We start from the raw sequence: 27574 nt of genomic DNA, 5'->3' as shown, positions 1-27574 counted from the left end.
CATACGGGGGATTATTAATGACTGCTGTCCCCCTAGGGGTCAATGAGACCTGGGAAAATTAGATTTTTGATACCACACCTGTAAAATCACAAGACAAAATAGCATTGTACCTACCTGTTACAGAAAAAGGAGTTGTATGTTTTTATAAAAATGACACTATTCAGGTGGGTTGGAGCAATTGCAATGTGACTGTTTCTTATAAATGTTATATTAAGGCTAATAAGGCAGAAACTATTTGTGATACAAACTATGACTCATATCTTGAGAAAATGCAAAAAAAAACTGTTAGTGAAATACAGCATAATCCTGTTCTTTTGAAGCAACTTTCTATAATTGATAAGAAAATGTTTCATGCAGGGCAAGCATGTATCAATACTAAAGTAGGGAATTGTTATTTTGTTTGTGGGAAAAAGGCATACAAATGGCTACCTGAGAATTGGTCCGGCAGTTGTTTTTTGGGTTACCTGGTTCCGGCCATACGGCACACTGCAGCTTTGCCTCGAGGGAAAATTCGAAACGTCAGAGAGGTCAGCAGTAAACCTGGAAATCCAATCAAGAGACCTGAGAATCCAGTGGGACGAATCGAAGCAGGATGGAGAAACCATAATTCCGTGAAAAACAAAGATAAACTGACACACATGGACTTGAGTGACACTATTATATTATGGGCAGGCATAGCCCCTGCATATGGCGCAGTGAAATCAATTTGGGAGCTGAGAAAACTGTCCAAACTTCTCGAAGTTATGAGCAATGCAACTTTTTCTACTCTCGAATTAATGACTGATGAACTAAACGCTATGAGAACTGTGGTGCTTCAAAACCGCATGGCTCTCAACTTCACCCTAGCGGCGAGAGGTGGTACGTGCGCCTTAATCAAAGAAGAATGCTGTTCGTATATTCCTGACAAACCAGCATGAGATAAACGACCATCTTGAGGTGATCCAGCAAGTGTCGGCCATGAGTAAACCAGGCCCAAACCCTCTGATGGACTTTTTCCAGAATTTGTTTGGGGGGTGGGGTTACATCCTAATGAACATCCTGATTGCCATTTGTGTGGGATTACTCCTATTAGGAGCATGCATTTGTTGTGGTATTCCCTGCATGAAAAAGTTAATCAAAGATTTTATAGACATATCAGTTTCTGAGACTTTGTATCAAAGTACTGAAATTGAAGAGTTGTTGAAAACTGAAATGCTTTCATAAGTTTAAACTGAATAACTCTCTTAACTGCAAATCCGAAATGGAAGAGGTTAGGAGAAGAAGCAAACTGTTTATGCTTTTGAAAATATAATAAAAAGTATTAACAGGGGGGAAATGTTAGAGAAATATGTATTAATATATATATATATATATATATATGTTTAGTGGTTATTAGAAGCTAAAATAGTTAACACATTTCATTCTATTTTATGTACAGCTTAATTCTGTATGAAATTATAAGATGATTTTTCAAACCACAGTATGCTTTCTGAAACTGCAAGATGCACCCTGACCTAGTATTTGCTAGCACAGCAAAATTCATGTTTATGCCTTTTGGAAATGTACTGAGAAGCAGGTGATTATCTGCTAGGTCAGGAAAATGAATGAATAGTGTATGAATAGAACAATACTGTTTTCTATAATATGATTAAATATGAACAATCAGCTCTGTTCATGTTATGAGAACATGCACAGCTGCGAAAAAGAAGAGATACATGAAACAAAAGACTGCTTGAAGAATCTGTACTTGCTTTGTGCTTGAATTAGCTATAGTACCTTGAATGGTAACATAACATAGTGGGAAGCTGTATCTAACCGGTGGTCACCAAGGCCACGTTGTTTTTCTTAGGAAGTTTTTCATAAAATTGATCGTGCAAACAGAAAATCATGGACAAACAGCTGCTATGAAGTAATGATGTTAAACTTGTGATCTGTTACTTCAGTTTGGTAGGCAATGTCTTGTTAGAAAATGTATAAAAATGACCTTACTTCCTGATTTTAGTTAGACAAACTCTGTATTAGCACGTTTTTGTCTCCTTGCTGCAAGATTAAAGTGCCTTAACGTGAACCTGCCGTGTATTGATCATTTTGAAGTTTATTTTTCCTTTGACAGTCGGAATTATTGGGTTCCACATTGGAGGTATCAGATGCTACACCTAGCATTGCCTTGTATTTATCCCTGCATCCTGCAACTACTACTTGGCAAATACTGGCCACACGTTCACTGGGATGTCCTCTTTCAATGAGCAACCCAGAAATTAACTTGATTTCTTCCACAAGATCATCATAATGAGAGGTTGTTCTTGCAGCCCATACACATTGCCCCTTTACCAAGCTCTTTTTCTGTTTAAAAGGATGTGCGCTAGTAAAGGGCAAGTATGAATTATTAAATGTCAGTTTTCTATGCACTCTAGTCCTGAACTTCCCTTCCAATGTTTCTTTACTAGTGTCTAAATAATTAATTTTGTCCTTGTGGCAACTTTATGTAAATCTCAGAAATGTGGTAGTGTTACTAAGGTAATTAATGAATTCATTTATCATACTCGCTGGTCCATCCCATACAATGACAATGTCATCCAAAAATCTAACATATAGCTTGATAAATGACCAAAAGGATGAATTGAAGATAAATCTCCAGTCCCAACCTAGTAAAACTAGGTTTGCATAAATAGGGGCACAGGTGGCTCCAATTGCAGTACCTTTTTCCTATCGGAATGTTTCCCCCTCGAAAAATATAAAAATATTTTCCTGGGCAATACCAATCAGTTCAGCCAAAAGATTAATGCTTTGACCCTTAAGTAAGTCAAATCTGAGAAGAGTATCCTAGAAAAAACTCTTAAGCCTTCTTCCAGGGGATTAGAGGAAAAAAGATCAACTACATCAATAGTCAAAAAAACAATGTTCGTAGTAATCAACTCAGGGGTCAACCTCCCCAGGAAATGCCAGGATTCTCTAATCATGTGTGTTTTCATATTCATAATGAATTTCAAGGATTTGTCAAGTTAGACAGCAATAGGATAAAGTTTTTGATCCACTGGCTGCTACAGTTGTCTTGTAAGGTGGATTCATAATATTTTTGTCAATCATAGGGACCCCGAAAATAGGAAGGAGCCTTGGCTTGTCTACCTTTAAAGATTCATACGTTTGGGCAGAAATTCTCCCATCCATTAGAAAATATTTGAGGGTTATATCAATTTTGTGGTAAGCAATATTGATTTAATTTAGAAATCTTGAACTAGCTTAACTTTCTCACCCAGTAGGAGCAACGGTTTACCTTCCCTGGCTGTGTGAAGGAGTAATTTTTTATCGACAAAGTTTGAGTGACTTCTAAAGCAGTACTGTTCAGACAGCAACATCTCCTACTTTTTAAGACTTACTGATAAGATATTGCTTTGATTCCTACCTTGCGCACAATGTCACTGACAAATCTGCATGTCAGTCAATCATACATCATCTACATATGACCTCATCGCCATTTGGTATGTCAGTCACACAGACCATGGCCACTTCTGTGCAGTCCGACTATGAGGGGTACAAGGATACAGTTATGCCAGACATTCTTCCTCCATGGGTAGGTATGGGAATTTGCAAACCCTAAGTGGATGTTAGTGCAAACTTTGCTCTGCAAGCAGATACATAGCCACCTAATGGAAGGATAAGAGCAGTATACACCAATAAACCTAAAAGCTGCTGGTTGGTTGGATGTTGGTCCTGCATGAATGGCATTTGTCCCACCAGGGAAATATGGGTCCAGTTGTGTGCAGCAGAGCTGAATTAAAAAAAATTACAGGCATACATGGTTTGACTGCCATTTAGGAGTAAAGTTGCCTCCTGCTTCTCCTACATATTTCTAAAACTCTCAACCAGCTCCATAACCCTGCCTGTTTTGTATTTAAATAATGCTGCTCAAAAACACATAATCACATGTTCTTCACTTACCCTGTGTTGCTCTAAACAGCAACAACCAGTAAATGAAATGTGTTAATAGAGGAATCAAAACTCATAAAACATTGTGAAAAAGTTTGGTAAGTGTACATGGTTGAATCATTTCTGTAATGTAGTAGGAGTTGGTCCCTTGGAGGTGTTTTACTTTGAGTAAAAACCTGCTCACCATTAAACTGGCTGTTCTGTTTGTTTGTACTTCATTTCATATAAAGGCAGACAAACATCTAGCTGGTGGATCGTGGAAGATATTGTGCGTCTGTATGTGCATATGTGTATGTGCACACATGCATTTGTAGATATATATATATATATATATATATAAGTATATATAAGTTTATAATGAATAATCACCGGTAAGTTTGTTCAAAGCACAAAACATCGAACAAACTCACAATCGATCATTGTTAATTCCCACCAAAATCATTAAAAAAGTAATTGCAAATGTAAACCAATAGGTTATATTTGTGATTACCAAAACCAAAACGAAAATAACTTTTACATGGAGGATTTCACCCCCCCTCCCCCCCACACACACACACCTCAACGTGGAGCCCCCACACAAAAATTTAATATATTAACTTTAGGGTCGCACAACCATGAAAAAAGGAAAAACCCTTGAATTATGTAATAGTCAATCTAATAAAGTTCATCTGTTACATAATTCAAGCAAATGTACCACAGACGAAAAACACCAACATTTCCGAACAAGATGAAACGCATGCAGCAATAAATCATGTAACACCCATGTAAGTGTGTGTGTGTATGTGTGTATATATATATATATATATATATATATATATATATTATATATGTGCGTGTGTGTGTGTGTCTGCGTGCGTGTATTTACCTATATACACACATATGTATCTGCAACACATGTTAGGTTCACAGGCAGATACTAGACTGTCAGATGCTGACTATTACAAGCCTAGCCAATAGCCATAGGTCAAAATCAAACCCTGTACCTTGTATCTCTGAGGTAAAGACCTTAACCATAATGCCAACCTCAGCCATCTACTGCACCAAGCTCTGCCATTCCCCCCAAGCCACCTTTTGGCTGCTTGGTTTATGCCATCTCTGCAGGGCATGGAAAGTAAATGGAGAGAGAGAACTTTTTCTTTCGTTGCTGCTATTAATTGTTATTGTTAAACTGGTAGTGGTGGAGATGGGCAGCTGATAGTGCTGTGTCATTTGCCAATTTGCTGCTGTCATGGTACATTTGGGAAAATTTCCCCTTATGATTTCCTCAAAATTCATATGCACAGTTAAGGCAGTTCCTGTACATGTACAACCCCACACATGCAGGAATGTCTTGATGCACTGGACACATATCTTGTATTATCACTTTGCCTGCAGGACATTTGGTCTACACCGGTGATCACACATACAGTGGTAGTCCCCAGTCCTTCCTTCCAGGAAAGGACTAAAGCCATTCATTAATGCTTTTATGCAAGTAGTGTGCCTGTTCCAGTTGTTAGGGACTGCTGAATGTTATAATTGGCACTTTTTTGGTAGGTAGGTCCTATGCAAAGCACGTCACTCAGACTTTCTAGTAAGTAAGCAGTGTGACCTGTTTTGTCCAGAGTAGATTGCTAAATTTTATAACTAGTGCTTTTTGCAGGACATTAAGTCAACTTGCATGGTTTTTCACTGATGCTTTAAAGCTAGTAGTGTGACCCACCTCAGAAGAATGGACTGTTAAATTTTGAAGAAGTCCAAGTTTGGTGGATGAAAATCCTAAAGAACCTGTAAGTATTGTGTATTTTTGTAGTCTGGCATTTTTTTATATGTTTTTCCAATGAGGTATATATTGTCTTAGTTCTTCTTTTATATACCACTCCACATACTGTTTTTTTTTTCTGTATTGCTAAATTTTATAATTAACATTTTTTGCATGAATTTAGATACTGCTTTTACAGGACAGTTTGTTTGTTATGTTGTCAGTCTGTGCTAGTGTCTTTACACTATTCATTAAAATTACCATGCAAGTCTTCACTTGAGTGTGCATATGCCCATGGCGGCTTTAAGATATCTTGCTTGACTGCTAAATTGCAGCTGAAATATTAGACATTAGACCCATACTTAGCATTGCGCATAATTTGTTTACTTTACTGCTTCAGTCAAAAAACATCTTGAATCATCTGACTTCACTGTTCTACAGATGCGCACACTGATTACCTGTCACTAGTCCCTATTGGTAAGTGGCTTGGTTGGCTAGTATGCCCCTCCCCTCCAGGAGTTGATTTGCATATGTAAACATCATCACAAGGTAAACACAGTATTAGCATTCATTATTTTTAGTTGACAGTCAGATTTCCCTAGGTAAGATCACAGCACAGATAGCATTCAGTGTACAAATCTGCTATATTAATGTGGCTTATACAATAATTTGTTCATAGGGCAGCCATACATTGTGCTTGACTAATTAATTTTCATCTACATATTTTATTTTCTGCAAAAAGACTGTGCCAGGATTGACCACTATGAGAGCTGCGATATGTTTACTTATCATTTTACACACTGTACCGTTTACTTATCATTTTACACACTGTACCTTCAAAACAGCGATTACTGCGGTGGTGGTGCTGCGGTAGCGTTGTCACCTCACAATTAGACGTTGCCCATTCGATTCTCAGTTAGAGCGTCTTCTGTGTGGCGACATGCATGAATGGGCGTTCCTTCATTGAAGGTTGTGCGTTAGGCCCGGCAAGCCAGCACGTAAAACTCTACTGCCAATCATTAGCGGACCGGAGTTCCTCTGTGGCGACCCCTAACCGGGAAAAGCCGAAAGACACAAAGACCTTCAAAACAGCGATGTGTTATTGTTCTATATCTACTGTTTCAATTTCATTTCCATATTGTAGGGCAGATATGTGCCTTTGTGAGTGATACTTAGATTTGTAGCTAGATGGCACTACTGGAGGTTTGAATCAATGACTTAATCAGGCTGATGGAAATATCTAGACTGTAAAAAGTGTGATTCGGTTTGAAACGCTGCAAAATTACGTACTTGGAAATAGAAAATGAGGGATGCTACTTAAAAGGAGAAAAAATACTGCACCGGCAAATAAATGGTGTCATGGGGAAGTCTTATCTGCTTTATCCAAAGGCATCCAGTGTGACTAGGTTTTAGAGGAAATCAGGCTGCCCTCAATCACAAAAAAGTCAAAATTACAAACAGGAAACCAAAATGTATCCACCATTTTTATTGTATATTTCAGGGTCTGAACTATACAATAAAACCAGTAGATTAATTTTGGTTTCCTGTGTTTTTGTTTTTTGGGATTTTTTTCTGTGTTCTGCCCTCAATAACAGTTTATTTTTTCCAAGTGATCCTTATTTGCCATTGCTTTATGTTTGTCTAACTAGTTCTTTTTTTGGCTGCCACCCTGAAAAGGCCATGGTCATATTGCAAAATTAAATGTTTTCATAACAGTAATAATATGGACTAGCAGTAACATTGTTTTATTACCATAAGCACTGTTATCCAAACCTTTACATGTCCCTAATTTAGGTTTTAATTCCTGTGCAATATCTAACTATATATGCTGTTTGTATCTTCCAAGCAGATTATGACATCTACACTTTTAATAAATGTGGTAAAAATGGGATAATGTATAATATTTTTTTTGCATGTAATTATTTTTTGCACCTTGCTTGTATCATTTAGGTAGATTATGACAATCACGCTCTTTACAAGCATGGTAAAATGGGCCGCAAGCAGTCTCCTGTGCGAATATTCACCAATCTTCCTCCAAAAGAGATAATTCTGCCTGCAGAAGAAGGGTACAGGTAAGAAAGTGAAACAGAAAAAGTCTATTAAGGTTTCTTTGCTTTTTTTGACATTATTTGTTACATAAACAGCTCAAGTGCAACAGGATCATTCTGAAAGATATGTACACTTAAACTGCAGAGAGAACTAGTTGTGTGTAAAATCATTATGTAGTCTTAGTCCTAAAACTCCAACCCTCAGTGTGCTTAAGGAGAAAATGATGCATACATTTATTCTGCAGTATCAAGTAAACATAAGTGTCATGCCAACAATTCTTCTCATGTCTCTAGCAGTCAAACTAGTATTGCCCCTTTCTAAAAAATATACTATCCAGCCAGAGCCGGAAGCACTCCTGTTGTCTACGTGAAGATTTAATTAAATCATTCCATGTGTACCTAGCAAGAATGTGTACTTACCCAACCTACCATGGCTCCCCATCTCACTAGGTGCTTCATGCCTCTATTAAGGTCTGACCTTAAGTTGTTTAAATTTAGTGATGGTTGTTTCAGCTGACTACTCTGCTAATTTTCCCCATGTCTGTATTACTACACATTTTAAGTACTGCTGCTTTCTAGTATATTCAGACAGTCTCATACACTTAGAAATAATTTTCTAGTTTCCCAAACACATTGTCAATTTAAGGTCTTAATAACGTCTTGGCAGGTTAATTGGATTATTTAAACTTGGTTGCTTGTTTGCACCAGGATGTAGAAGCATAGATTGTTAGCTCTCTCACTTGATCCAATTCCCCCAGAAGCTCATACCCCACAAACCTGACATAATTTTACACCTGCCCAAAGACAGACTGCACTGGAGAAAAGGGCCCTCTTGTGGATTCTGTTATTGTAGCAGCAGCCACCAGAAAAGAACTTTCTGAGGAAAACTTCACGGTCCATCCTCCAAGTAAGGAATTTAGGAAAATGGACCAAATTTCATGCATACACCTCAGGATCTTTTTCTCTTCTGGTATTAAATTACATAACCCACATGATGATGTTCAGAAAGACCTGGCAGAGCAAGCACTTGACTCTCTCTGAAGGCCTCCCATCTCTAGACAGCAAGAAGCAATTTGAGTTGCAGGTGGCTACCTTGCTGTCTATCACCAACTTCTCAATAAGACCACTTCAAAAGCAGTGAATGGAGCTATTACAGCATGTGCCAGTATACCTGACAACTTTAAGATAGTTGTCCTTTGTAAATGCCCTTTAAGATGGGACCACACTGTTCAGTCCCAACGTCAGAGAGGTTGCTGAAAATTGAACAGGAAGGGAGAGTCTGATCTGCTATTGGAGTGCACTTGGAGACTTGTTAAAAATCCTTTTCCAGAAACCAAAATGGTACCAAAACACTCTGCTTTAAAAATCCACAACAGTCTCCTTTAACTTCTTTTCAAACAGGAGCTCCTGTGGCAGAGATAGCCCTTTCAACAGATGCCACCTCAGAGGGAGAGAGGGTCCCTGGAATCAGGCCTTCATGGGTCTTCCCTCTGGGAAGCTCCCCTTAACATTTCTGAAAACTTGTCTGACTGCTTCACTCTGGAGGTAGTCTGGAGATGACTGTCTGTTTAACTAGAATCATGGTTGGCCATCATGCAAGACAACTGGGTGAAGAGCAATTCCTTTATAGCAGCCCCAATAGTTATCCCTGCCTCTAGCAGATGTGCCACCCCAGTAAAATAGAGTAACTGCTCTGAAAAATTCCCAGCTTCTTCAAAAAAAAAAAAAAAAAAAAAAAAAAAGATCCCCCCCCCATAATCCCACTAAATCAGAATAGGTCCAACATCTATTCATGATTCTTTTTATTTCCAAACAAAACAAAAGACTCAGGCCAATTTTAGACTTAAGTGGCCTAAACCTCTGCCTGAAAAAGACAAAGTTCTGGATGGTCATGGTACAGTCAGTCCTTCAGTACTTACAAGGAGCAGTGTTGCGCTAGTTACTTATAAAAGTAATAAATTGCTATTATTAGTTACTTTTAAGTGAAAGTAATATATGACTATTACTTGTCTAAAAAAGTAATATATTACTATTACTAGTTACTAACTTTATCAATTGTGATATTCTGATTTATTCACACGTTACTTGTGTTTAAGGAATACATACTTACTGCACATGAATATGATTCCTATATATACTTCTCTGCCCTTGAAAGTCACATTCATTGAAACAGCATTAAAACTCTCATTCAAAGAAAATTCATCTAGCCAGTGGAGGATTATGTTTACCTTTGTGCTTTTTTCAAACTATAGGCTCCTTGCACACATTTTTAGGGACGTGCATACATGTATGTGTTCTTTAATTCACCTTCCTGATTGTATTAAATGATATTCCTTGTATAATACAGCACCACTTGTTGGAACGTGTTTCAAATTTGTAGTTTTCAACATTCTTTCAGTAAGCAATGTATGAACCATAATGACAAAACTACCCATTTCAGAAAATGTCAACCATAAAAGGCCACTGAAACATCTGTCATTACAATCCACCAATATCAGTCAACAGTATTCTGTTACTGCCTGTTTAAGTGGTACATTTTGGAATATTTTCTGCTTAAAACCTGAGCTTTGGCTGGCTAAGATCTAGCTGTATTCAACTGGACGTATAAGAATTTAAGTACCTTTTATCTGTACTTTTTTCAAATTATACAGCATTTTAATTGATTTATTTGTGTTGCATTGAATATTAACTGAACTGGAAGTTTTGACTCTGTTTTTTCAGTTAGTTCTGTTTTTTTCAGTTAGTTTCCCACCCACCCTCCCTGGTTTTGTTTTGGTGTTAATCTTGGTGGCTTTGAAACTGCCCGTCCCTCTTGTATATTTGTGTTTGGATACTCCTTCTGGGCCCATCTCATTTGCTCATTTAACTGAGTGCAGTGATATCATATTCTGATTTCAGGCACTCCTACTGTGTACAAAGAGAGCATCTGGGTAAGAAAAAAAATTTAAGCTTGTTTCCTGCCTTTCCTGTAAGTGGTCTATACTGTTTGTAGGCTTCTGAGCCCCCAAGCCTTTCTGTGTTGGAGGGAAGCCCTCTAGCTTAATTTTGTTTCTTAGAACTAGCCAGTTTTCTAGTTTCAGCACTCAAATCTGTTTCTTTGAACTCAGCACGTGTTCAGAACTCATTGTAAGCATTAAATAAGCGGCAAATTACTACAGCACTCAACTTTCCTCACTTGTCTAGAGGAAAGCAGTTTTTAGTACTTAATAAATAAGCACCTATCCAGGCATGTCTAAGGGTCAGCTCCCGGTGATTTCTCCTGTCTACCTGATGAATCTGGGCATCTTGGGGCAATGCAGCAATTGCCTCAATTACACAGACAACCCTCTCCTCCTACCACCCAACACTACAACCTGTGAGAGATGCCAAACTGGAAGCAAAGCTCTCTTCACCCAAGACTGGACTAGACAGTCAAGAGAAGGTAAACACTTGCACCACACCACACTCATCACATAGTCCCTAAAAAACCTACATCACCAAAACACATACATAGAAACACAAAAAACACACCTTCATTCATGGAGGCTCACAATAAAAACCTGCCCAAGCATCAGGGACCTCCAAAGCAGAAACGCAAGCAAACTCCACCCCCCCCCCAACACAACCCAAATGACACATAGCCCACAAACTCAGTGTGCCACTCAACCACAGCCCATAAAGCATAACAACGTACCCAACACTCTAGTCATAGGTGACTCTATAGTCAGGCACACTGATGTTCCACTCACCAGGCTAAACAAGGAGAAAGTTACTGTCAGCTGCCTGTCAGGTGCCAGGATCGGCCACATAACACATGCACTCAGGTCACTCCACAACAAGTACAAATATGACACTGTCATTGTCCATGTTGGTGTGAATGACCTGAGACGTACCTCCCTGGACTGCATGAAAAGAGACATGGAAGAGATCTTGGATCATGTGGCCCAGGCAGGTATGACCCTAGCCCTGAGTAGCATCCTGCCATCACCCAGAATGATACCACAGTACAAGGACAAAATGATTGACTTCAACAATTGGCTAAGCTTCTGGTGTCATTCTAAGGGGATCCAGTATTTGTCTGCCTGGGACGACATGATCATCAGACCAAGAGGCTTTGCCAGAGATGGCCTGCACCTGTCGCCTTTGGGATTCCAGATACTGGCTAAGGCTCTTGCCACCCCTATAGTACCTTTTTTAGGCAAGGTTCAAATGACAAATTCACCACCGTAACAGGTAGAAGCAAGCAAAATCTGAGGGTAATGCTACTCAGTGCTAGAAATCTAAACCTCAAAATGCACTCACTCGAGGCACTCCTTAAAATGGAGAACATCGACATCTGTGCAGTGACAGAGACCTGGTTCAAAGCTCCAGAGAGCACCCCTGCGTTACCAGGCTATAATTCATACCACACCTTTCAGTCACCTAACCCAGAACGAAGCACTAAAGGTGGAGGCATGTCCATATTCATTAAGGATATCCACACCTCCAGGCTAGTTGCACAGCATAATGCAACCAAGATTATCCAAGTGCAACTAACTCTGGGCAAGACCACAATCCAAACTGAAGCTTGCTACAGACCCCCCACCATGCCCCAGAATTCCCACTCCTCATTTCTTGATACACTAGAAAGTATTAGGGCACAACCCAACATCCTAATAATGGGTGATTTCAACTACCCCACCATTAACTGGGAAAACTACTCATGTACCAACTCTTTTGCTCAACGTTTTCTGGAATTCATAAATTCCAATGCCTTGGATTAACTTATTCACACCCCCACCAGGGGCAGCAATATCCTAGACCTGGTCATTACCAACATGGGCAACCGGTGTTCCACACCAGAGGTCAGTTCCTCGTTGGTCAGATCCGATCACAAGCTAATCACCCTAAACATCCACATCCCACCCCCACCCCCATTTAGGGAAACCACCGTAAAAAACTTCTCCAAAGCCAACTTCACACTTCTTAAGACAGAAGTGGCAAACTTCATGATAAAAAAATGTTGTTTTCATATGAAGTTTTATCAAATGTCTAACTAATTAAATTAGTTTTCACAGCCCACAGTTGCTGGCTTTTTTCTTTTTGTTCATGTTCATTTCAGCCGTGCAACAGTTTCCATGCAGGGGAAGGTTATTTGGATGCAAACTTCATGATACTCATGCAGACGGACAATAGAGGTACGACTGCTGAATCCTACACAAATGCACTTTATAAGCACTTACACGAGTGCATGGATCATGCTATTCCTAATAGAACCAAGATGCAATCCTCCAAAAAAAGGAAGCCAATCTGGTGGTCCTCTGCCATAAACAAACTCTACAACAGAAGAAAGAAACTGTTGCAATAAAGAGTAAAATCCCATGACTGGAGGAACTCCCTGGTTAACCTCAGTAAGAAGCTGAGATCCCTCATAAAATCCCTCAAAGTTACAGCACAATGTCACTAAATATACAGAACCAAATGATATTGCCAACATCCTGGCAGATAGGTTCAGTATTAACTTTACCCCCCCCCCTCACCCCCTAGAGGACCCATCTCTATACCGGAAGAATGCAAAATTCCTGTAATCACGGCTGCACAGGTAAAAAACATACTCTCCAAAGCCAAGAACACAGCATCCATGGGATCTGACAATATCCCAGGCTGCATTCTACATGAACTACAGAATGAACTGGCACCCTACCTAAGTACCATGTTCAGTCATAGCCTCACCTCAGGCTTTGTGCCCACTGAATGCCGCATTGCGACGGTTATCCCACTCCACAAAGGAGGAGCCACAACGGACCCTGGGAACTACCGCCCCATTAGCCTGACGAGCCTGGTCTGCAAGGCCATGAAACGTATCATCATGGAACTCATAAACAAAGACATTGGTAATCTCCAAACTCTGGACCCTACCCTGTTCGGGATTGTAAAAGGCAGATCATGTCTCCTAATCCTGATTGACTTCTTTGAAGCAGTCACCAAAGCCATAGATGAGGGTAAGGTGGTTCACACAGCTTATCTAGATCTCGCCAAGGATTTCGACACCATCCCCCACTCTGGAATTATAGATAAGCTCACTAAACCAGGTATAAATCCCTATGTCACAAGATGGGTTGCCAACTGGCTCACAGACAGAACCCTCACTGTGAAAGTAGCAGACTCCAAATCTGACATCAGACCAGTGACAAGTGGAGTACCACAGGGTTCAGTCCTGGGCCCTCTCCTGTTTGGTATCTACTTCTCTGAAGTGCAGGCTAACACAGAAGGTCTTTGGCTAACAAAGTTTGCAGATGACTGCAAACTAGAAGCCATAATCGAAACTCCTAACGATGTGGACATACTACAAAAGGTCCTCACTGAGACAGATGCCCGGTGTCAAAGCCATGGCCTGAAGCTCAATGCCAAAAAGTGTATTGTCATCTCCTTTGGTAAAAACTCTGTACCCATGAACTACCACATCAGTGGTAGTCTACTTAACGCGGAAAGTGTGATAAGAGACCTTGGGACACAGGTGGACAGTAGTCTCTCCTTTGATAATCACATCGCCACAGTGGTCAGGAAATCCTTCTATGTGGCTCACCTCATCACAAAAGGTTTCTCATCCAGAGAAAAAGAGGTCATTGTTCCTCTCTACTCATCACTCATTAGACCCATTATAGAGTACAACGCTCCTTTTGGTATGTACCTCACAAGACATCTTACAACAACTGGAAAGGCCACAGAAATACCTCACAAAGAGGATTACTGGCCTCAAACAGATGCCCTACGCAGACCGTCTCAAAAAACTCCAGCTTTACCCCGTCACATATCGCCTACTCATAGGCGATCTCTGCCTAACATACAAAACTATGTCAAACCCAGAGCTGTTGGACATGCTCCACTTAAAGAAATCCCAGTCCCTCCAAGCTACACGTTCTAGGGACCTAAACCTTGTCACCACAATAAACAGAACATGCTGGATGGATAGATTCCTGTCCCAGAGACTTCCCATACTCTGGAATAGACTACCTATCTATGTCAAACAGAGCTCCTCATTAGCACTCTTCAAGAAAAATCTTGATGATTGGATGGGAAATCGGAAATTCACCCCAGGGATCACTTCTGTGGCTCTGCTCGACAGGGGCACAGGAAAATAATTTTCTTGGGTGGCGAAAGCCAGGGTACCTTTTTGTCTAGGCTTATATAGGCCATAGGGCTAATAGCCTAGTACCTACTTATGAACCTATGAACAATAAACACAATCTCTGCAGAAGTAAAAATTGTCTAAATATGTCACAATAAAGAGAACTGTAACTAATGAAGAGGTTGCTACTGGCAAAGAACTTTACATCTACAAATTCAGTTCCTGCTGCCCTTGAAGAATTAAATTGCTGATGTTACATTAAAAGAACTTTTAGCAGTTGTTTTGGCATGTTCCAAGTTCAATGACTACATTCATGGTAGACCTGTTGAAACAGACACTGATCATCAGTCTTTAGTCAGTATTTTGAAAAAGCCTTTACATTCAGCTCCAGCAAAATTGCAGCACAATTTACTAAGGCTCAAAGGGTTTAGATGACAAAAATGATTGTTGTTCATCTCTGTGAGACTAAGTAAGTTGTGACCTTCTGAAACCCCCAGACTCCAAAGTACCGTAAACTCTCAGTGAACCAGAACTCAAGCAACCAGCACTCTTGAGCAAACAGAAAAAAAAAATCGAAGAAATGCAGTACAGTATGATCAACTCAATTTTCATCTGTTACACTTTGTTTTCTCTCCATGGAAACATACCTTACATTTTTAGACTTTTTGAGTTTTAAAAAGGAAAATACAAATAAATTCCTTCTCTCCCCAACCTGAGAATAAGTCAAACCAAACAAGTCAAATCACTAATCTGGCAACACTTGCTCCACACTCACCTTTTTTTGATAACCCCAAACATTCCCAGAGGTAGTTCTCTCTAAATGCTCTATATACCTGAATAAGATCGCCTCTTAGATATTTGTAAGAGACACTGTACAAGTTCAAATATTTTAGTCTTTCATAATAACTTAAATTTTCACATCCATGGATGCCCTTGGTATATTTACACTGTATTCTTTCCAGTTTACTCACGCTTGCTTTCTATAGGGTTTTCATGTTATTATTCCATACTCAAGTTTGGGTCTAATGTAACTAACAAACAATGACTTCATTATTTTTGCTTTCCTAGACTTTATAAATCTTTTTATACAACCTATACTTCTATAACTATCATTCACCAATTGGCTGATATGATTAGAAAAACTCATAAGTGAATTTATCTATATACCCAAGTCCTTAAATGAGTCTACAGTTTCAATCACTGTGTGCTGTATTAAATATTCACTTTTCAATTTGTCTTCCAAATCTCATATGCTTAGTTTTGTTATGTATGTATCAGCCTATTATTCTCCCGTGCCCAAGTGGTCAAGTTATTTTGCAGACATTACTCATCTGTAAGCAAGACAAAATCATATCACATCAAATTCAAGCAAGATCATATTACCATAATTCCTGCCTATGACACATCAATTCAAATTTATTTAAGTGCTTAAACCCAAGCACTGTACATGCCAAACAAATAAAAGCCAGCAACATAAATAATCATGAAAAGGCAACATCAAACAAGTATGTTTTCAGAGCATTTTTGATACCTTTATCTGTAGCTATTTCCCAAACCAATCCTGGAAGATGGTTCCATTATACAGGTCCATAAGTGAAGGAATGAAAACCAGAATAGTCCAGGTTGTAAGACTGAATAAGAAGATGATTTTTGAGATCTAGAACTGACTGGACAAGAATGGGTATAAATATGTAGATGATCCCTCAAATATGTGGCCCATGTTTATGGAGAGAAAGATATACCATAAGAAAAATCTTATGCATAATAAAGTGTCTGACTGGAAGCTTGAGAAAGATATGCCATAAGAAAAATCTTATGCATAATAAAGTGTCTGACTGGAAGCTTATACAAAGTATGCCAGAGTGGTGTAATATAACGATGATATCTTGGAACTCCAGATAGTAGATGCACAACAGAATTTTGAATGAGTTGTAAATGTGTGAGCTTAGAGTCAGAAAAACTTGCTAACAAAACAGTTACAGTAGTCTAAAACTGCAGAAATCAAGTATGAACCACAGCAGGAAGATCATTGGGAGGAATAAAGGCGCTTGATCTAGGAGATTTCCAAAGATGGAAACAAGATTGTGAAGATATATGTGAAGATATGTGAAGGCTGCCAGCCTAGCCAGGTAGAATTTTGTAGATAATTCTGTTATTTGTAATTATTAATATAAGCCACAGGCTTGTTCTCTTAAATGAAAGAAAATGCTGTTAAATGTGAACTTCAAAAGTATAACCACATTGCACTCTGCTGGAGGAAAGCTGATAAGTCAAGCATGGTATAATTGTTGATGTCAAAACTCGGAACCGAGATGTCTAGAAAAAGGTATTCTGTCTATTGTTTTGAGGCCAGAGTTAATGTCTAGAATTTACATGTATAATTTCTTTTATTGCTCTGGCTTCCTGACCACCTGCAAGATCAAAAGGACTATTGACCTCTGAGTTTCTGTTAGTCTGGGAAAACCAGAAAATTGTTAAGAATGATGTAATGTGAAGCAGCATGGTGTTATTAATTTAAGGAGAGAGAATCAGAGCGCATTTAGCATTCGTCTTGACAACATCCAACATCACCAGCACTGTGTTCTATATGTAAGTTTATTTTAGAACTGTGTTTTCTCTTCGATATAGCTAGGAACTAGGAAGATTAGATTATTTTTTTCTGTATTGATGTCAGAACTTTTCTACTGTATTATTTTAAGTATTTCTCTGTGACCTCTGAACTCTTGACTAGCATTGTGTAGAAGACGTATTGTCTTGTGTTTTTATTATTTATTATTAAACATTTTTAAACCTTTCAACTGTGTCTGTTTTGTGTATAGATAATTTAAGCTGTAAGAGTACATTGCATATATTTAGTGATGTACAAAGCCACTCCAGTAGCCTTGCTGTTCAGTCACACTTACCATTTGGTAATAATATTGCACAGATTAATTGGACACCCTTTCATAAGGGCCTTTTTAGTAGCTGATAAATATTAGTGGGTGGTGGCAAGTGGTACCACCATATAGTCTGGGTAAAAGAGACACAGCTGCAGAACCTGTGCCAGCCTTCTCCAGGAGTGTCTGTGTGGTTGTATATAACTCTTATCTCAAAGTTTCTGTGTGTCAGCTACTTGGACAGGGACATGAAGCACTGGTTGGACAGAGAGGGTGCTGGAGGTTTTAGCTTGCCCAGTAGGCTGAGATCTGGACCCTATAACTGTGCCAGTGGGGAATCTTATTGGGAACCTGGAGAGAAAGGGAGAAACCAGCCCCAGACTAAGTGCAATCTCTGTGTGCTCTTAAGGGAAACTGTACTTTACTGTGTGTGTGTTTATTATCCTTTTCCTATATGGATGCCCCTCACTGGTGTTAGTGGTGAGGACTGAGGCTCCTTGATTGCTGGGCTGGTGCATGGGCGTCACATATTAATTGTTTGGCAGTGGTGGGATTTCCACGCCACATATTAATTGGTTGGCAAATGCTAATTGGCTTGTAGTGGTGTGTGTACTGTGAATTCCTGTAGCTTGTGTACAGTAATCACTGAAGGTGTTTTTGTACTCTAAATCAGCCATGCAGTGAATACTCAGAGTTCAGTCACAATTGTTTTATTTATTTTGTTAGCTTAGTCAGGGAGAGCAGGCAAGCATGTCAGCAGAGGAATATGGAAAGCTGACAAGGAGCCAGTTGGCAGAGATGCGCCAGGCTAAAGGACTGGTGCAGGGAAACTTGACTAAGGCAGACATGATTGCATCTTTGGTCACAGCTGCATCAGAAAACAGCAACCAGGAGGACGATCAGATGGGCTGTGGAGATGTACAACACTCAGCAAATGGACAGCTCAACCTTTGTGCAAAAGACTTAAAAATCCATCTGGATCTAAAGAGCAAGTTTAGACAGTGTGTGGAAATGGAAGCTGTGGAAAAGGAGTGGCAGAGGCAGCACAAAAAGGAGATGCTGACTCTTCACCAGAGTCATGGAGGTAATGGGGAAGGGACCCCAGAAGCACAAAAGGTCAGTAAATTTCTTCCACAGTTTACAGAGGGGGATAATTTTGATAGTTTCATTCATATGTTTGAGAGGGTATCTAAACAGTATGATGTTGACCAAAGGCTCTGGGTACGGTTCCTGACCCCCTTACTCCATGGTAAAGCTGTAACTGTGTTGTCTAAACTTGCTGATTGTGAATATTTTGATTATACTACTGTTAAGAACTGTTTGTTAGAATTTTTTAAGCTAACACGTGAAACTTATAGGAAAATTTTTCATGATCATAGACACAAGGCAGATGAAAGTGTGTGTGAATATGTTGCTGAACTGAGCACTTATTTTCATAGGTGGCTGAGTGGATGTCAGGTCACCACTTTTGAAGGGCTGGCAGACCTTTTGGTAAGTGAACAAGCCCTTAGCACTTTGCCTGAAGGACATGAGGATCTGGTTAGCTGATAAACAATGTGCTACTTCAGATGAGTTGGGGAAGAATGGCGACCTATACCTAGCAAGCAGGGCATCCCTGCACAGGAAAGGGACCCCCAGTACTGCTTATGGGTCTAAAGGAACCCATGGTGGGCAGCACAGACTGCTCCAACAGAATCTGCTAGTAGCTGGGCAAGCCACTAGTCCAGGTACACATCCAGGACCTAGGATTAAATGTTTTGAATGCAACCAGGCATACAGATGTCCACAGAGGCAAGGTGGGGAACAAAAGGTGAGAGAGCCAGTGAGTGAGGAAGACAAAATGCCAGTAGTAGGTTGTCTTGAGACAACAAGGGTACCAGACTACCATCCTGCAGATGTCCTGATAGGGAAGGATTTGGATGAGGCAGTACTACGTGTTAATGCAGTTGCACGCAGTCAGGCTTCGAGACAACCATGTGGGTCTGGTAGCTTGTGGGAGACCCAGACAGACCGTATACTTGCAGCCAGGACTGGTGAGGTGGTTATTTCAGGGAGGGAGCTACTCTGTAGCAATGAGACTGAATGTGAGTCACAGCTGCTTGTGGGTACTGATGTTCCCTTGGACAGAGTGACTGCAAAGGTAGAGGTGAGTAGTAGTACCCAGGCTGACAGTAAGGCACCACTGTCAAAGGATGCCAGACTTCCTGTGGAATGGGAGCTGGAAGGGGTTACAAAGAGATACAAAGACAGGCTCAGCTCTCAGACCCTACATTGCAAGGCCTGAGGCAGGTAGCTAGTGAGGGACCCGATTCTCAAGGGAAGGGGGAATCTATATACTGGGACAAAGGGTTACTGTACGGAGAGTGGACTCCTGAGGGAGGGTTAGAAAGTGAGGGTTAGAAAGTGAGAGAATACAGCATTTGGTTGTACCTAGAGCCTACTGGCTGGCGCTTCTAGCCATAGCCCATGATATTCCCTTTGCAGGTCATATGGGCATAAAACGTACAAAGAGACATATTATGCAGAACTTCTATTGGCCTGGAATTTCCAGAGATGTAACAGGATACTGCAGGACCTGTGAGCAATGCCAAAAGGTAGGCAAGGCAGGAGACAGGGTGAGAGCTCCTTTGATGCCTTTATCTGTGATTGAGGAGCCATTTCAGAGGGTAGCTATGGGTATTGTGGGGCCTCTGAGTACCCCAAGTTCCACAGGGAAAAAGTATATCCTAGTGGTAGTAGATTATGCTACAAGATACCCTGAGGCAGTGACTTTGTCCTCTGTTGAGGCAGAAAAGGTGGCAAATGCTTTGTTAGAGATTTTCAGCAGGGTTGGGTTCTCAAAAGAAATACTGACTGACAGAGGTGCCAATTTCATGTCAGACCTGCTGGCTTGTATGTGGAAGTACTGTGGCATGAAGCACCTGAAGACCACCCCCTACCATCCCCAGACTAATAGTCTTGTTGAGAGGTTAAACTCTACAATCAAGTCCATGCTACGGGCATTTGCAGACCAGTTTAAGAGGGAGTGGGACAAATATTTGCCCCATCTGTTTGCTTACAGAGAGGTTCCTCATGAATCCACAGTTTTTTCACCCTTTGAGTTGCTGTATGGGCATAGGGTGAGAGGACTTGTAGATTTAATTCGAGATGAGTGGGAAGGTGAGTGTGAATCTCACAAGGAGTCTTGTGGCATATGTCCTAAACTACAGGACAAGGCCCAGGGAACTCATGAGCTTGGCCCAGGAAAACCTGGCAGAAGCCCAGGAGCAGAAAAGTCTGGTATGACAGGAATGCTCAAGCTAGAGAGTATGTTGTAGGGCAGCAGGTAATGGTTCTCATTCCTGTCAGACACAACAAGCTGCAGGCAGCTTGGGAGGAACCCTACAAGGTGATAAAAAAGGTAAGTGATGTTATCTACATGGTAGAACTGCTAGGCAGGAGGCAGGGGCACAAATTGTACCATGTTAACATGAGGAAACCTTACCATGGTAGGGTGGCCCTTGTGCTGAGCATTTGCAGTGAATTGCAGGAGGAGTCTGACAGAGATCTGGTGACTGATCTCCTCAGTGAGGCTCAGACTGACACCTCAGTGGAAGCGGTAGCAGTGTCACAGCAGCTCTCTCCTACCCAGGTTCAAGAAATCTGAGCAGTTTTACAGGAGTCTGGGGACATGTTCACTGGGAAACCAGGGTGCACCCACCTGGTGCAGCACCAGTTGGATACAGAACCCCAAAGGCCTATTAGGCAGGACCCTTATACCGTGCCTGAGAGAGTCAAACAGACTCTGAGGGAGGAGATACAGGAGATGTTGGAACTAGGGGGAATTCAAGAGTCCAACTGTCCCTGAGCCTCCCCAGTGGTGCTGGTGCCAACGAAGGATGGGAGCACCAGGTTCTGTGTTGAAAATAGGAAGTTAAATAGTCACACAGAGTCAGATGCTTAACCCATGTCTAGGACAGATGAAGTCCTAGAGCAGCTGGGTGGGGCTCCTTATCTTACCACCATTGATCTTACCAAGGGTTACTGGCAGGTGCCCTTGACTCGCAGTGCTAGAGAGAGGTCAGCCTTTGTGACTCCTTTTGGCTTGTATGAGTTCACAAAGATGCCCTTTGGGATGAAAAATGTCCCAGCAACTTTCCAGAGGCTGGTAGATCATATCCTAGCAGGAGCAGGAGGGTTTGCCCTTGATTACCTAGATGATATTGTCATCTACAGCCATTCCTGGCGAGAGCGTCTTCAACATGTCAGGGAGGTGCTGGGCAGACTACAGAGGGCAAGGTTGACCATTAAGCCAAGCAAATGTCGGATGGATATGGCAGAGGTCTCCTACCTGGTACATAGAGTGGGGAGTGGTAAGATCAGGCCAGAACCTGCCAAACTAGAAGCCATTCAGGCATAGCCTGCACCTGTTACCAAAAAGCAGGTGAGGGTGTTCTTAGAGACAGCAGGGTACTACAGAAAGTTCTTCCCAAGTTATAGTACCATAGCTGCTCCCCTCACAGACCTGACAAGGAAGAACAGACCAGATGAGGTAGTGTGGACCACAGCATGTGAGCAGGCATTCCAGAAGCTTAAAGAAACTTTAGGAGGACCCCCTGTGTTAGCCAGTCCAGATTACAGCAACAAATTTGTTGTGCAGGTGGATGCTTCAAACCATGGGGTGGGGGCTGTACTTAACCAGATTTCTTCAGAGGGAGAAGAGCACCCTGTGGTTTATCTCAGTCGTAGGCTTTAACCCAGGGAGGAATATTATGCAGCTGTAGAAAAAGAATGTCTAGCCATAGTGTGGGCACTGCAGAAACCTCAGCCTTATCTGTATGGGAGAAGATTCACTGTAGTTACAGACCACAATCCCCTAACATGTAAAATAAATAAATAAATAAAAATAAATGATTGGAGCTTTTCTCCCTGGGCCTCTACTGAAAATGGACATGCATCCAGCTAGACTAGCCCTGTCAACAAATGTAAAATAAAATAAATAAATAAAAATAAACATGGTTACACAGAGCCAGCCAACAAAATGCCAAGTTGCTAAGATGGGAGTGTAGGGTTGCAAGCATATGATATGTCAGTGCAGCACCATAGTGGGATTAGCAATGCCAACGCAGATGAGCTCTCAAGACAGGGAATGGGGTAAGGTATACACAGGTAGACCTAACCTTCTCAAGCAATGTTTTTCAAGGGTCACTTGAAAAACTAGCTAGAGTTCTCCAGGGGATAAGATACATGAATATATGTGAAGACTGCCAGCCTAGCCAGATAGAATTTTGTAGGTAATTCTGTCATTTGTAAATATTAATATAAGCCACAGACTTGTTCTCTTAAATGAAAGAAAGTGCTGTTAAATGTGAACTTCAAAAATGTAACCACATTGCACTCTGCTGGAGGAAAGCTGATAAGTCAAGCATGGTATAATTGTTGATGTCAAAACTTGGAGCCGAGATGTCTAGATAAAGGCATTCTGCCTAGTGCTTTGAGGCCAGAGTTAATGCTTAAAATTTACATGTATAATTTCTTTTATTGCTCTGGCTTCCTGACCATTTGCAAGATCAAAAGGACTATTAACCTCTGAATTTATTTTAGCCTGGAAAACCAGAAAATTGTTAAGAATGATGTAATGTGAAGCAGCACTATGTTATCAATTTAAGGAGAGAGAATCGGAGGGCATTTAGCATTTGTCTTGAGAACATCCAACATCACCAGCACTGTGTTCTATATGTAAGTTTATTTTAGAACTGATGACTTGAAAACTGCTGAAATATGATCTGTAAGCATCAGCTGGTCATCATGGACAGCATCGATATATAGCACAACTTAGACACACATTTCAGCCTTCCCTTAAACCTCATTTTCCCACAATTTCCATTTTTTCTATGTAATTTGCTCCTATACTTTTCTAAAGGTCCCACTTCCAGTTTTTTGTCTGTTACTGTATACACTACTTCTAGTATGGTTGGTTAAGACTTTGACTTCCATTTTCTAGTATTTTTTTTTGGCAGATGCCAGAATTAAACTAAGCTCTTACTGTATCTAGGCAATTCTGATTCCGTATCACAACTAAACAAAAAAACATCATTTCCTTAGTTACACCAATTTGTTCATCCAGTATTTCTGATAGAGTTGTCTGCAGGAAATATTTAAAGTCAGCCAACTCATTACACTCCCAAAAATACGTTCCCAATTACCTCTTTCTTTCCTATCACACTTCCAACATTTACATTCTACCTGAGGAAAAATTATTTGGAGTCTGCTTGGGGTATAAAATACGTATGCAAAACTTCCAAGTAAAGATCCTACATCTTCTAAACTTTGTTGCATATTTGAGAGACATACATATATCCCCCCATTGTTTCTTTGTGAATTGCTTATCCAGTATCTCTTCTGAGTCCTTTCTAACCTCCTCTGATTTCTATAGTTAAGTTTATTGATGAACAAGAAGTGAATGGTGACCCATAAAACACTACATCAGAAATATACACAAATAAAAAAAAAAACATGAGTGTCAATGTGTCAGTTAGCTATTCAGTTTTTAAAGTGAATCTCTCAGGTATAAGTCTAGCAAACATCTGATCTGAAGTAGGCAGACTTCATTCGTCTGCAACCTGTGGGTATCGGATCCGATCTCGGATCCGAGCCGGCAATTCAAAAGCTTAGGCTCCGAGCTCCTAGCTCCTCCCTCTTACCCATAACCCCTTGCCAAGCCCTGACTGACCCCAGATTTCGTTTGCCGCTTTTCAAGAAGCAACGGAATTCTAGAGCTCCTGGCGTGGTTTTGAGATAAGTGTAGTTTTCTGACAGGAAAATTTTTCAAATTCTCTATTTTTGTTATAAATATAGTTAGAGTTGTGTGTGGTTAAGGCTTTCCTCCCTCTTTAGTTAATTTTTCTCGGGTTTTCGTAGTTTGTTTGTGTGTGTGTGTATTTAGGCCTTAGGTGTAATGTCTGAAGCCCCTAAGGCTGTTTTTTCGAAATGTACCGAGTGTGGCCATAAGCTGTCTCCAGCAGATGGCCACACTCAAAGTCATCTTGGGGTTGAACACCTGTCTTCTGGTTGTACCATTTGTGCAGGGTTCAACCCGGGCTTTAAGGAACGGAGGTCGGTTGGTGCTGGCGGGTCTTTTACCCCAGATACTGCTTCGCCTCTGCCTCCAGTCAGCAACTTGTTGCTGTGAGTTCTCCCTCCGGCTGGGACTCAACCTCCCTTAAAGTTGCGGAGGAAGGATTCTTCTAGGGAGAGACAGAAGGAGAGGCACAGGAGAAGCACCACAAGAGGAGGCGAAGCTTCCAGCTCGGCTCCTCCATCTAAGCGGGCTTCCCTGTGCCTTCTAGCTTTCCTCCTCCTCGGCTCCACTCCCTCGGTTCTCTCCTGGACCCGAGGAGGAGGAGGCTAGCCCTTCCAGGAGGTCACCGAGGCGGCTCTCTAGGTCCGCTTGGTGGCCTCCTCTAGATCCACTTTTCTATGAGCGAAGCTGATATGGACGGATGATGAGGAAATTCATCCAGGCCCAAATGCAAATGGAGTGCTCCTAGCCCCCAACCGGGAGGGGCTTGACCCCTTTTTCGCCCCTTAGCTCCTTCTCCGACCCATACCACGGGTTCGGAGCTTTCGGCGCCGTGCAGATTTGGATCCGGGGTGGGTTGGATCCGATTGGTCGGCGCACCTCGGATCCGTCCCATCCCTTGAGTGCTTGGTGCCGGACCCGACCTCTCGAGCCGAGGCGAGCCTCGGATCCGAGGGAGCTGGTGTGTCTTCGGCTCCGTCCAGGTCGGAGCACACTGGTCTCGGATCCGGCGGTTTCGCTCCGACTCCGATCCGTCGTCGGATCCGAGTGGGGTCGGCTCGGGCTTAGAGAAGCTGGCCCCTCGGCTTTCAACGTTATGGAAAGGGCACTGTCGAGGACATCCGGACCCCGGTCCCTGCCACGGCTCCATCCCGCACTCCATTGCAGTTGGGCCAGGCCCCACCAGCCGGTCCCAGGGACAGCCCGCCTCGATGTCCCAAGTGGTTCCCTTGGTACATCCATCTGCTGAAGTGTACTCCTCGGACAGCCCCCCCGCTGAAGTACCTCGGCGCAAGTGCAAGAGGAGGCACATGGACTCCCCTGAGTCCGTCACTGAAGACACGGACTTGGATGAAGGGGAAGGCTCCCCTAGGTCACCCCCTGAGGGCGTCTCATTTGGAGACATCATGGAGATGTTAAGGATCAGGGGGGGGTGGTCTGCCCGCAAGGCTTCTTCGGACGAGTCTGTGTTCTTGGAGGCATTCGAGGCGGGCCCTTCTACCTCTTGGGTGTCCCCTCCTGCTGACCCCCTGGTAGATCTTATATCTATCAGGGCGTGGAAGGATCCGGACACCATTGAGCCTATCCCTAAGCGCCCGGACCGCATTCTTTCTCCTCCATCTGACCGCACCCACTGGAGTAAGGGTCCCCCAGTAGATGCCATGATGATGGCTGCAGCCACGAGGGAATTGGCCCAGGAGAGTCCCTCCGTCCATCCTCCGGGCAAGGAGTCCCGTTCGATGGATCGCATTGGGAAGCGAGTGTTTAGTTCAGCGACCTTCTCCTTGAGAGCTGAACTACATGGCACATGTCATTAGGATGCAGCGAGATCTGATTAAAGAATACGCTGCATCTCCCCCGGAGTCCATCTCGAGTGAGGATAAACAGGTTTACTCCACCCGAATGGCCACTCTCAGATCTGTATCCAATACATCTATGCGGCTGCTGTCTCATGCTACTGAGGGAGCCGCTAGAGCCAGCGGAGCAGGCCTCGTCATGAGGCGACAGGCCTGGCTCCGCCATTGTGATTTTGCTGAGCCCTTCAAGGCGACCTTCATGAATGCCCCTTTCGATGGTTCTGCCTTGTTTGGCAAGACTGTTCGCGAGACATTAGTCCAGAGTGAAAAGGACGGGAAGACGCTGTCTGCCGTCGGAGTCCGCTTCTCAGCTCCCCAGAGGTCCTTCTCTAAGAACCAAAAGGGACAGAAGAAGATGTGGTTCCGGAAGTCGCAGCAGTCCCAACCTGCTCCGGATAACCAGTCCTTCCGTGGCAGAGGAGGACGGGGAGGTCGTCGTGCCAGAGGCAGGGGGGCTCCTGGCAATTTTGGGTCCAGAGAACCCTTCTCTGAGAGACCCACGCAGCAGCCCTGAAGGGTTGCCCGGCTGTCCGTCTCTGGAGGCAGTCGGGGGGCGGTTTTCGATGCACCTGACTTCTTGGGAGTCCATAACAACAGACAGTTGGGTGCTTCGACTTATATCCAGAGGATATTCAATACCCCTAATCAAGATTCCCAAATCTCGCAGCCTCCCAGATGTTCCACCCGACCAAAGGGAGGCGGCAGCTCTCGAAATCGAGCAGCTGCTAGGAAAAAGAGCCATCCAGCGCGTCCCCCCAGATCAAGCGGATTAGGGTTTTACTCCAGGTTCTTTTGGTGCCAAAGAAGGCGGGGACTTAAGACCAATTTTAGACCTTTCCTGTTGAACCTGTCAGTAACCAAGCAAAAGTTCCGGATGGTCACTCTGCAATCTATACTCCCCCTTTTGAGGGAGAACGACTGGATGGGTTCCATAGACCTCAAGGATGCGTACTACCACATTCGGATGGACAGACGATCCAGGAGGTTTCTTCGCTTCCGGCTGGGAGCCAGTCATTATCAGTTCAGGGTCCTCCCCTTTGGTCTCACCTCAGCCCCCAGGGTGTTTACCAAGGTGTTAGCGGTGGTAGCGGCCCACCTGAGGCTCCAGGGATTACAGGTCTTTCCGTACCTGGACGACTGGCTCCTGACGGCATCATCGAGGCATCTTCTGTGCTCAGCCAGGGATTATTTCCTTCAACTAGCACCAAGGCTGGGCATCACGATCAACTGGGAGAAATCTTTTCTGAATCCAACTCAAATTATAGATTTCATAGGAGGAAGA

At 42.3% G+C, this 27574-nt stretch overlaps 1 protein-coding gene across 1 annotated transcript in view; it reads left to right on the top strand.

Moving 5' to 3' along the window:
* ZCCHC4 (zinc finger CCHC-type containing 4) overlaps window positions 1-27574 on the top strand; it is a 1048879-nt gene that overhangs the window by 839298 nt on the left and 182007 nt on the right. The window contains exon 9 of the mRNA XM_044062164.1: window positions 7595-7716. Within this exon, the coding sequence (XP_043918099.1) occupies window positions 7595-7716 (122 nt within the window). The remainder of the gene's footprint in view (window positions 1-7594; window positions 7717-27574) is intronic.

The sequence above is a fragment of the Protopterus annectens genome, chromosome 2.part1 (assembly GCF_019279795.1).
Source record: "Protopterus annectens isolate FY-2018-M chromosome 2.part1, PAN1.0, whole genome shotgun sequence".
NCBI classification, from domain to species: domain Eukaryota; kingdom Metazoa; phylum Chordata; order Ceratodontiformes; family Protopteridae; genus Protopterus; species Protopterus annectens.
This window is presented reverse-complemented; position numbering and strand designations above follow the sequence as displayed.